We start from the raw sequence: 12,279 nt of genomic DNA on the forward strand, positions 1-12,279 counted from the left end.
CCCACCACCTCTGCCCCCATCCCCAGCTGTCCTGCTCTGTAGCGAGTGGTTTATTTATTTTTTGTGCATATGATTCTGTGTTTATGAGTAAACATAGGATCAGAGCAGCTTTTTTAAAACTCATCTCTCCCATTGAGTTTTTCCAAGCTTTTTAAAGGTAGCATGACCCCTGCTGGTTGCTGAATGACCTGTTGTTTCCAGATACCTAAAAATACATGCAATAATTGTCAAATAAGTAAGTTTTAAAACATGAAAAAGTGAATTTTACAAAATAGGTGCCCTTTAAGTGCCAGGAGGACTTTAACCAGTAATAAATGGGGGAAACAAAGCAGCCACTGTTCAAAAGAATGGGCCAACACAGAAGAGCTACATCATCAGGTCATGACTCAGTATACACTCAACTATAGACCAGTGGTAACTCTATCAGGATGGTTGATAGTACTTCTTATAGAGCTGAGTTTACCTGTAACTCCCTCAGATTGAAGGAGTCTTTTGGAGAAGAGACAAAATGTTTTTAACGAAGAACTCATCCAGAGGAACTACTCATTTTTTTAGATAAAGATGTCTTCTATTCCTTTAAAAATATTTTCTTGTGCTACTTTTACATACTGTTCTGCTACTTTCATCTACTGTTGTCAACAATTCTGCAGGAAATGTTTTAGTTATTCAATATCCTTCACTTATCCACAGAAACATTTAGCTATGTTAACCTGAGAAAAACAAGGTCACCATTGTTTTAAGAACAGTGTTTTCCTTGGACCAGGTGTTGAAAAACGACCTGCAGAAGAAGATCCACACTGTTCAGAAGCTACATGAACACGTCAGAGGAAACCTCACTGACTTCTGCTCCCAACGCAAACATCTGGAAGACTACATTTTCCAAATGTCTGCGTGGCTCAGAAGTATGGAGGACTCGTTGGTGTCTTCTCCCACAGGATCAGATCCTGAAGACATCTGCAGAGTAAAGGTGCAACCTAAAAACAAACCACAATGAAGGCTTGTGAAATGTTTAGGTACTGCAGAACAATCTCTGAACTGTACAAGACATGTTGGTGATTGTTGTAGGACCTTCAGAAAGAGCTGCAGAACCAGCAGGGTAGCATCGATTCCACCAGGGAGAGCCTGAACAACCTGTGCAGGAAGTATCCCTCTGAGGAGCTGTCTGCTTTGGGATCTTCTCTCACTGACCTCATCAAGACGTATGAGTCTGTCAACCAGCTTTCTGCCAGGACCCTCAGCTCCATGCAGAACTGTCTTCAGCGGCACTTCAGTGGTAAGAAGGAGCAGTCAGGTTCATTCTTCAGTCTACAGATATAATTAATATAACTTTTTTTATACCTCAAAATGATTTGCACTTTTGCTGAAGACAAATAAGGGTGCATTTACACCAGCCCTGTTTAGTCTGCTTTAATCAAACTCTAGTTCGTTTGCCTGGAAAGTCCGGTTTGTTTGGGAAGGTGTGAATGTTCGTATTCACACCTGATAGTCCGGTAGACTCAGTTCGATTGGGGACCAAAACTGCAAGCTTTGTTTCCATTTTCTGTTGGTGTGGTTTGAATTCACACTGCACTTTCTCAGCCGAACTAAACCCAGTAAACCTGTTCCCGCCCTCACCTGTGGGGGCGCTGCACAAAAAAACCACTGAAGGAATCAACATGAAAACCTCAGAAGAAGACATGGAGCACAACTTCCTTCTTCACAAAATGTAAACAAACAATAGTAACGTTACATTTTAGTGGTTATAGGGTTTATTTTTTGTTTTTGGCAAATGTGCTAAACAGTCTTCAACAATGAGCTCAGCATGAGAGGAAGATGAGGCGGAACCACGGAGATTATTGTTTTGCACACAAGGCGGCTGAGGAAGCTCCGTGTTAATCAAGTAGGAGCGCGTCCAGCTCCACATTCATGATGTCCACCTTATACAGTTGTCCAGCGAGGTATTTACACCATATAAGTAAATTTCTTACTGTTAGAGATGGGTACCGAATTCGATACTTTTTGATGTAAAGACCGAATTCTGTCGGTACTACCGAGTATCTATTCACATAACATCAAACGGTTCCACGTTTCGGTACCTAAACGCATCATTGCGACTGGTTTGGCGTAAGTGTGGTGAGTTTTCCACACTTGTCCTGAATGCAGCATCACGCAAAAGCGTAATGACATCAGCAGCACCCGCCCACTGGTAAACAGAGGCAGCAGAGCTCAGTCTGAACGTAGCTTGAAAGCCTCGCAGCTCCTGGAGTAAAACTCGCCGAACAGACCACCTCTGAATTATCTGGTGGATTAATTATCTTGTGAACACGACGTTCGCTTGCTCAAAGTAAATAAAGTACCGCCACTTTCTTTATTTCATCCGCCATTAAGCAGAGACCGGCAGAGGAAAACAACAGAGGAGCTTCCCGACTGTCTGGTCGTCTGACCTAAAGAGCACAAGCAGCCAGCTAAAGTGTTGGATGTGTTTTGGATGCTCAAAAAGTAGCTTGAACACCTTTTATTTATTTTAACTGCATCCTCTTTTGTTTATTTGATTTAAATTAAACTTATTTGCCTTCCATGGACCTCCATCACACAATTTTTCTAGTGGGGATCAGTTGAAGTGAACTCTGGTGCGGTTCGATTGCATGTGTGAACACCAACTGGACCAGAGACTGTTCCAAGAGCTGAAAGCAGACTATAACTCAGATCATTCTGAGTAACAACAGTAATAAAAATACTCATATCTTGTAAAAACCTTCCTGTACGTCTATATAAGGTGTACATCACTGCTGTGAAGCTGGATGCACGCCCACTCGGTGAACGTTGCCTCACACAGAGCCATCTCAGCCGCCTTGTGTGGGGAAACAATATTCTTCACGGTTCTGCCTCATCTCCACTCAGGCTGAACTCATTGTGGAAGAGTGTTTGACACATTTTCCAAAACCAAAACATAATTCCTAGAACCACTAAAATCTGACATCAGTCTGTTGGTTTACATTTTGTGAAGAAGGAAGTTGCGCTCAGTGTCTTCCTCTGAGTTTTTTATGTTGATTCCTTCAGTAGGTCTTGTTGCAGCGCCCCCACAGGTGAGGGGGGGTGGGGTAACAAGGTTGTTCACAGGGTTTAGTTCGTTTGTCAAAGTGCAGTGTGAATATGAACTGCACCAGTTGAAAATGAAAACAGATCTTGCAATTGTGGTCCCCAATCGAACCGAGTCTACCAGACTATCAGGTGTGAATACGACCTAAGAAACAATATTTCCCCTCATCTTTGTGTTGTGTTCACTTGTCTGCCATATTAGCTAAATATTTTACTTCAGGATAATCTCAAAAGTCAGTAATTATAAATCTTTTAGGATGCGGTCCAAGTCTTCAGCATTTTCACGAGCATACAAACCGTTTGTTGGGGAGGGGGTTGTCAAGGACTGTTGTATGCTTTTCAAAATTAAAGAAATGTTGACCTTTGTTTGATGCTCTGTATGACCGACATGATGCTACTGTCCTGCAGAGCAAATATTTGGCTCATCAAAAAGACAGTTCCATATAATGGCCCAGCAGATCAGTCCAGGCTTTCAGAAATATGTCCTGCAGAACCAGGGCACGTGGAGAAGTGTGTCACATTGATGTGTGATGATTGACTCCCTCCTTTCAATCACTAAACGTATTGAAGGAATGCTTAACAATATTTTAAGTAACTGCAAAGTTGCTGTGCCACTCATCATCAATATAAACCGGTTTGTTTTTGTGTAGTCCAGTGAGCAGTAGCCACATGAGCCGCAGCTCTGAGAGGTTTTTTTTCATACACATTCATCAATATTTCCTCAGTAATAAATTTGTTTGTTGTTGTATAGTCCCAGGACCAGTGGTTGCAATATTATTGTCAACACATAAACTGAAGCTCCATGATTTATTTTTCTGACAGATCAGCACACGGAGCTGGAGAGCAACCCCAGTGTCTCTGAGTCAGGTTAACGTGTGCAGACAGTTTATCATAAATATCAATAACCTACTTCTTTAGCTATAAGTTTTAAGCAGCGTGCAATGCGTGCAAATGTGAAATGACAATAATTTTATATTAATACATTGTTGTGTCTCAGAAAGTTGTGCTTCTTTATCAGATCTATAAAAAACTTTATACTTCCACAATATAGACTTCAGTCAATTTGTTACTAAAAAACAACAAAACAAAATGGAATTGATAGAATTTATGTATTTTCACAATTCAAACTGTTACATTATACTTTACTTACTTACTTTGTCATCCTTCTGTAGAAGGCGACCTATGACCTAATATGGTCAAAGGTTTTCTATTGCTAGTATTCCAATATGGCGCAACTCCTACATTGTATACATTATAAAAAAAATAAATTATTTTTCTTATCATTTGATTGTTAAAATTTCAGTCTTGTGTGGATCAAACGATAGGAAACGTTTTAGGAAATTAGGTTAAATAATAAATGTCTCCAGACCCAAATCTAATTAAAAAGTAAAAGAAAAACAAAAGGGAAAAAAAGTTGTGAAAGCTGCAAATATACTTTGTTACAATAATGTGTGCAATGTTTAGTACTGTTTATGAGAGTAGAAACCATTCTTATTAATATTCTCTTCAAGTTTAGTTTGGCATTTCTGATAAAGTCTTTATTATTTGCTGTAATCTGACACACTGAGGTGTTCCTCAGTGTTTATAGTAAGGTCAACTGGTCTCTGAAGGTGAATGACAATATTTTTTCCACATTAAGATTGGAACGAGGGGAACCTAGATGTCCCAATGGAATGGTTGCTGGTCGGGTCAGTGGTTCCTGGGGGGCTTGGAATCTGATCTTTCTGGCGCCGCTTCCCATTGAAGATGTGGACAATTTGTACATATTTGGATTTATGATAACTAGATTTCTGCTAATTAGCGGAGGCCGATTTCTGATCTATCGGAAAATGAAAGCGATCCTGACAGCGGTCCGGGCCTGTGAAAAGCTGTCGGGCGTAGTGGATGGAATCTGTCATCATCATCATCATCATCATCATCATCATCATCATCATCATCATCATCATCATCATCATCGTTTATNTAAATTAACTATGAATTAATTATCTGGTGAGCTCTACGTGCTCTTGCTCTCAGTAAATAAAGCAAAGCCACTTTCTTTATTTCATCCGCCATTAAGCAGAGACCGGCAGAGGAAAACAACAGAGGAGCTTCCCGACTGTCTGGTCGTCTGACCTAAAGAGCACAAGCAGCCAGCTAAAGTGTTGGATGTGTTTTGGATGCTCAAAAAGTAGCTTGAACACCTTTTATTTATTTTAACTGCATCCTCTTTTGTTTATTTGATTTAAATTAAACTTATTTGCCTTCCATGGACCTCCATCACACAATTTTTCTAGTGGGGATCAGTTGAAGTGAACTCTGGTGCGGTTCGATTGCATGTGTGAACACCAACTGGACCAGAGACTGTTCCAAGAGCTGAAAGCAGACTATAACTCAGATCATTCTGAGTAACAACAGTAATAAAAATACTCATATCTTGTAAAAACCTTCCTGTACGTCTATATAAGGTGTACATCACTGCTGTGAAGCTGGATGCACGCCCACTCGGTGAACGTTGCCTCACACAGAGCCATCTCAGCCGCCTTGTGTGGGGAAACAATATTCTTCACGGTTCTGCCTCATCTCCACTCAGGCTGAACTCATTGTGGAAGAGTGTTTGACACATTTTCCAAAACCAAAACATAATTCCTAGAACCACTAAAATCTGACATCAGTCTGTTGGTTTACATTTTGTGAAGAAGGAAGTTGCGCTCAGTGTCTTCCTCTGAGTTTTTTATGTTGATTCCTTCAGTAGGTCTTGTTGCAGCGCCCCCACAGGTGAGGGGGGGTGGGGTAACAAGGTTGTTCACAGGGTTTAGTTCGTTTGTCAAAGTGCAGTGTGAATATGAACTGCACCAGTTGAAAATGAAAACAGATCTTGCAATTGTGGTCCCCAATCGAACCGAGTCTACCAGACTATCAGGTGTGAATACGACCTAAGAAACAATATTTCCCCTCATCTTTGTGTTGTGTTCACTTGTCTGCCATATTAGCTAAATATTTTACTTCAGGATAATCTCAAAAGTCAGTAATTATAAATCTTTTAGGATGCGGTCCAAGTCTTCAGCATTTTCACGAGCATACAAACCGTTTGTTGGGGAGGGGGTTGTCAAGGACTGTTGTATGCTTTTCAAAATTAAAGAAATGTTGACCTTTGTTTGATGCTCTGTATGACCGACATGATGCTACTGTCCTGCAGAGCAAATATTTGGCTCATCAAAAAGACAGTTCCATATAATGGCCCAGCAGATCAGTCCAGGCTTTCAGAAATATGTCCTGCAGAACCAGGGCACGTGGAGAAGTGTGTCACATTGATGTGTGATGATTGACTCCCTCCTTTCAATCACTAAACGTATTGAAGGAATGCTTAACAATATTTTAAGTAACTGCAAAGTTGCTGTGCCACTCATCATCAATATAAACCGGTTTGTTTTTGTGTAGTCCAGTGAGCAGTAGCCACATGAGCCGCAGCTCTGAGAGGTTTTTTTTCATACACATTCATCAATATTTCCTCAGTAATAAATTTGTTTGTTGTTGTATAGTCCCAGGACCAGTGGTTGCAATATTATTGTCAACACATAAACTGAAGCTCCATGATTTATTTTTCTGACAGATCAGCACACGGAGCTGGAGAGCAACCCCAGTGTCTCTGAGTCAGGTTAACGTGTGCAGACAGTTTATCATAAATATCAATAACCTACTTCTTTAGCTATAAGTTTTAAGCAGCGTGCAATGCGTGCAAATGTGAAATGACAATAATTTTATATTAATACATTGTTGTGTCTCAGAAAGTTGTGCTTCTTTATCAGATCTATAAAAAACTTTATACTTCCACAATATAGACTTCAGTCAATTTGTTACTAAAAAACAACAAAACAAAATGGAATTGATAGAATTTATGTATTTTCACAATTCAAACTGTTACATTATACTTTACTTACTTACTTTGTCATCCTTCTGTAGAAGGCGACCTATGACCTAATATGGTCAAAGGTTTTCTATTGCTAGTATTCCAATATGGCGCAACTCCTACATTGTATACATTATAAAAAAAATAAATTATTTTTCTTATCATTTGATTGTTAAAATTTCAGTCTTGTGTGGATCAAACGATAGGAAACGTTTTAGGAAATTAGGTTAAATAATAAATGTCTCCAGACCCAAATCTAATTAAAAAGTAAAAGAAAAACAAAAGGGAAAAAAAGTTGTGAAAGCTGCAAATATACTTTGTTACAATAATGTGTGCAATGTTTAGTACTGTTTATGAGAGTAGAAACCATTCTTATTAATATTCTCTTCAAGTTTAGTTTGGCATTTCTGATAAAGTCTTTATTATTTGCTGTAATCTGACACACTGAGGTGTTCCTCAGTGTTTATAGTAAGGTCAACTGGTCTCTGAAGGTGAATGACAATATTTTTTCCACATTAAGATTGGAACGAGGGGAACCTAGATGTCCCAATGGAATGGTTGCTGGTCGGGTCAGTGGTTCCTGGGGGGCTTGGAATCTGATCTTTCTGGCGCCGCTTCCCATTGAAGATGTGGACAATTTGTACATATTTGGATTTATGATAACTAGATTTCTGCTAATTAGCGGAGGCCGATTTCTGATCTATCGGAAAATGAAAGCGATCCTGACAGCGGTCCGGGCCTGTGAAAAGCTGTCGGGCGTAGTGGATGGAATCTGTCATCATCATCATCATCATCATCATCATCATCATCATCATCATCATCATCATCATCATCATCGTTTATCATCATCATCATCATCATCATCATCATCATCGTTTATTTATAAAGCACAATAAAAACCAAAGTGCTGTACAGGAGCATAAAATAAAAACACGTTATGAGAGCGCACAGACTCAGATGCTGGGGGAGATAAGTCGTAAACTGGATGTGATTCTGATGAGAATTGCAGCCCAGGAGCGTGCTTCTGGCATGTAGGATCACATCTGGGTGAAGCTTCAGACGGTGAGGGGCGAGGAGGACACGAAATTTAGAACTTTTTTTTCGCCATTTTCAGAGATGCAATGAGACTGAAAGCAGCAACAAAAATTCAAGGCCGCTTGTCCCAAAACAATTGTGTTTATCTTTTTGGATCCCAGCTGCTGGCCTCGATTGGCATGCTTATCTAAACTTCCTGGGATGATATGTCAGCAAGGGCTTGATTCCCTTCCCTCCCCCGTATCACCCGTGTGTGGGACCGGAGGAAGGGGAAACTGTGAACTGAGCATGAGACGATAAGATCTGGTTCGATTCCAGCTCGGAGAATTAACCTAAAACATCACCGGCTCCACTGAATCCTGCCCCCTTCTCATGTGTTTGTCCCCCAGCCCCCCACCCTCAACTGTCTTGCTCTGTAGCGAGTGGTTTTTTTGGGCATGTGATTCTGTGTTTATGAGTAAACATTAGCCTGGTTCAAACCAGACCCTGTCCTTCACTTTACTTCGTACAAGGGTCTGGACTTGACGCATAAAGAAGTGATTCTTGCAGGAGGTGTGGCCTCTGCTTAAGCATGTGTGTGTTGTCAGTGTGAAGGAGGCTAAGCTAAGAAGCTAACCGGAAATCGCGTGTGCTGTAAACAACCCTATTGAGAGGAGAAATATACCGAGATGAACGAGACGACTGTAAATGAGAGCTGCTGCTTTGTCAGACAAATTTATTTTAATTTGGAAGCCTTATCAACACAGACTGGCTTCATTCACTTCCTCCACTGCCGTATGCTAAAATAACCAGCAGGCACTGCGCAGAAAGTCGACGTCGTTCAAAACTCTTCCTTCTTTTTGCTGATTGGCCCAGGTAAAATAAACTACAAGCAGACATTGAGCAGAAAATTGATGTTCTGTTTTCTGATTGGCCCGGTTAAAAATCTGCCAGCGAAATCCTTGTCAATGGGAGAAGTCCCAGATGGAGCAGAGAAGGGAAACTAGAATTGAGCGGAGCTGCGTAGGAAGGCAAGGGCCAGGCTATGTAAACATAGGCTCAGAGCAACTTTTTAAAACTCATCTCTCCTATTGTGTTTTTCCAAGCTTTTTAAAGGTAGCATGACCCCTGCTGGTTGCTGTATGACCTGAACACCAATTCCCCCATGTTTTTGTCATGTGTGTCTTCTTGAAAGGGTGTTCTTAAATGTAATTTCATTGTGCTCCGTACAATGACAATAAAGGCATCATCAATCAAATTGATCAATCAAGGAAAGAGATTTACAGTCAGTGTGTATTTAGGTAAATGTGATGTTACACATTAGTGACTCTGTTGTACATCAGTCACACATGGTTGCTGCTGTATTACTGTATCTATAAAGGTGAGTTAGGTTAGTGTCCCAGCCTCATGGAAAATGGGTTTCTGAAAATCAAAAATATTTGTACACATTTTTTTGGGGGGGAGGTGGGTCTCCTAAAAGTATATGTTTTGTACACTCATGAGGTCATTTACAATTCTCAACCTTTTCACGTCATGGACTTTTTGAGTCATTCCAGTTCAAGATGGCTGCCACAGCCAGATGACCTCAGACCTTTGGTTCTGAAGCTGCTGATTCACAAAATTAATCTTGTATAAGTATATAAGTATCACTAACACAGTCAACAAGGACAGTATGATCACAACTTTACAGAATTTACTACTCACAGTGTGGTAATCCCTGCCTCAGACCACTAAAAACAGCTGTAACTCAGTCACTGTTACTGATACAGAGCAACATGTTAGAGTGGTAATAGCTGAGATTCATCCTCAAACGATAGTCTGAGTGCTGTCACATCACGAGGTTAAATCTCTTAACATGGGTGGTTGTGGCAGAGTATTTAGGGGAGTTGTCCTGTAACCGGTGGGTTGTCAGTTGGATCCCTTGTTCCTTCCATCTCAGTCGAGCCCTTGGACAAGACATTTCACCCGCCTTGGCTTGGCTTCTGGTGTTAGTCACAGGGTCCAAAGGCATTGGTGGCATGGCAGCCTCGCCTCTGTGTGCCCCAGGGCAGCTGTGACTACAATGTAGCTCACCACCATCACTGTATGAATGAGTGAACAACTGGTGTAAAGCACTTTGTAGCCCGTAGGGACTTGACAAAGCACCATATAAGTTCAGACCATTTAACTTGATCTTAGGCTACAACTCCACCATGAATGGCAGTGTGTGATATGCATTGTTTTAAAGAGTCTCTCCCCCTCATCTTCAGATCTTGTCCAGGATTTTCACCACTGGCTTTTAGAACAAAGAGAGATCGTGAAAGAATGTTCTGACCGATCAGGAGATACACAAATTGTGGAACGTAAACTACAGAAACTCAAGGTAAAGTTACAGTTGCTTATATAACAAACATTACAAAGTTTCCTCAAAAATAAATTGATTTTCTACGTTTCTTTTCCTAAAACGTTATTAAATAAAATAAACTAAAGGTGATTTTGTTTATGTGTAAGGGTGCCATGGATCGTGTAGAAGAGGGTGAAATGCGATTGACTCAAGTCTGTACAGAGGGAGAGAAGCTTCTTCTTCATCTCCCTAAAACCAGCTCTGGGCAGGTCCAGCAGCACCTCTCCTCCATCCAACAGGACTGGGACAGCTTTGTGGAGCAATGCAGGCAGAACCAACAGATCCTTGAGGACAGCGCGTCACTTATGAAAGGGTAAAAGATGAATGCTTGCTTGTCCTCTGACCCTAATAAATTCATTGTTTATAAACCAGACATGCATGTTGTTCAGGTTTGAGAGTCGTCTGAAGAAACTTAGGTGGTGGTTGGAACACATGGAGAACAGGATGACCACAGATCTACTGGAAGCCAAACAACGAGGTCATGAAAAAGTTGTGCTTGACCAGGTGGAGGAATACCTGCAAGAAGTCCTCAAAGAGAGGTGATAAATGTCTCTTTACTCAGATAATACATATCTATTTTCTGTCAGATTTTTAATGAACTGCACCTAAAATCATAAGTGCCTCCTCTTAGATGGTTATAATTATCACTGTTGATAGATTGCCTGTCTTTGGCTGTCATATTAGCAAAATATATGGTGCAGCTGAAAAGATTTTAATGAAACTGTCAGAAAAGTATTAGACATACATGTGTGACTGATCTGTTCTGGTGTTGTTTACACGCAGAGATTCATTTGAGCGTCTCTGTCAGGAGGCACAGGCTCTGAATGAGGGAGGACGAGGGGATGAAAGTGAGACCAGAGTTTCAGCTCAGCTGCAGTCCCAGCACCAGGCCTTGTTGAGGCGTGTGAGGGAAAGGCTGCACAGCTGCCAGCTCACTTTACAGGAGCAGCAAGCCTTTGAAGAGACACTGCAGACCACTTGGTCCTGGTTAAATGGTGTCCAGGACCGTCTGACTTCATTTAACAGCACTGTTGGCAATAAGGAGACTCTGGAAAAAAGACTTGATCTCGTACAGGTTACTAAATAATTCCTTACTCTGCTCTTTTATTGGTTCTGCACATATTTTGATTGAATATAAATGGGTATACAGTGGGATCATGGCTTATTTTTTTATGTTTTGTTGAAGGATATACTGCTCATGAAAGGTGAGGGTGAAGTAATGCTCAATATGGCCGTTGGAAAAGGAGAACAGGTTCTGAAACACAACAGAACTGAGGGGCAGGAGACCATTTCTTCACAGCTTCAAAGCCTGAAGGATGCATGGGCCAACATGCTAATGAATGCTATAAGTGCCCACAGGTAGGAAACAGCTGTACATTGTGTAAAATGTAAAAAATAAAATCATTTGGAGCTTGATGGCAGCAACACATCTCAGAACTATCAGAACAGGTTCAGGTTTGATCAGGTCTGATGGAGGACTCTAGCTGTTCTATAGTCCTGATAGGTTTTCTGTTTCAGGATGTATTAAATGTTTTCATTTGGGAAGAGTTCAGGACTTCAGGCAGGTCAGTTTAGCACCTTGGCACTTCTACTATGAAGTCATGTTGTGATGGAATCAGGATGTGGTTTAACTTTGTCTGGATGAAATGTGGACGGTTTTCTATAAAGAGAGGCTTAGAGGACTTCCAGGCCGGAACAGAACAAAGATGGCAGCTCGGTAGAGAGACTCCTGAGAAAACTGGAAAAATTAGTAAAGTAATTACTAATACAGAGCAGACTGTACTTCTTAAGGAAGCTGAGATCCTTCAATGTCTGCAGCAAGATGCTGCAGATCTTCTACAAGTCTGTTGTTGAGAGTGTCATCTTGTCTGCCATCATCTGTTGGGGTAGCAGCATCAGCGCCAGGGACCTAAAA

The 12,279-nt window shown here is 41.0% G+C and overlaps 1 protein-coding gene across 1 annotated transcript in view; it reads left to right on the forward strand.

Moving 5' to 3' along the window:
* syne1b (spectrin repeat containing, nuclear envelope 1b) overlaps positions 1-12,279 on the forward strand; it is a gene marked incomplete in the record, with an annotated part of 311,340 nt that overhangs the window by 108,445 nt on the left and 190,616 nt on the right. The window contains 7 exon segments of the mRNA XM_014021303.1: positions 764-967; positions 1,066-1,273; positions 10,231-10,343; positions 10,472-10,677; positions 10,754-10,903; positions 11,148-11,439; positions 11,551-11,723. Of these exon segments, the coding sequence (XP_013876757.1) occupies positions 764-967; positions 1,066-1,273; positions 10,231-10,343; positions 10,472-10,677; positions 10,754-10,903; positions 11,148-11,439; positions 11,551-11,723 (1,346 nt within the window).

This window comes from Austrofundulus limnaeus, unplaced genomic scaffold (genome assembly GCF_001266775.1).
Source record: "Austrofundulus limnaeus strain Quisiro unplaced genomic scaffold, Austrofundulus_limnaeus-1.0 Scaffold287, whole genome shotgun sequence".
Classification (NCBI taxonomy): Eukaryota; Metazoa; Chordata; class Actinopteri; order Cyprinodontiformes; family Rivulidae; genus Austrofundulus; species Austrofundulus limnaeus.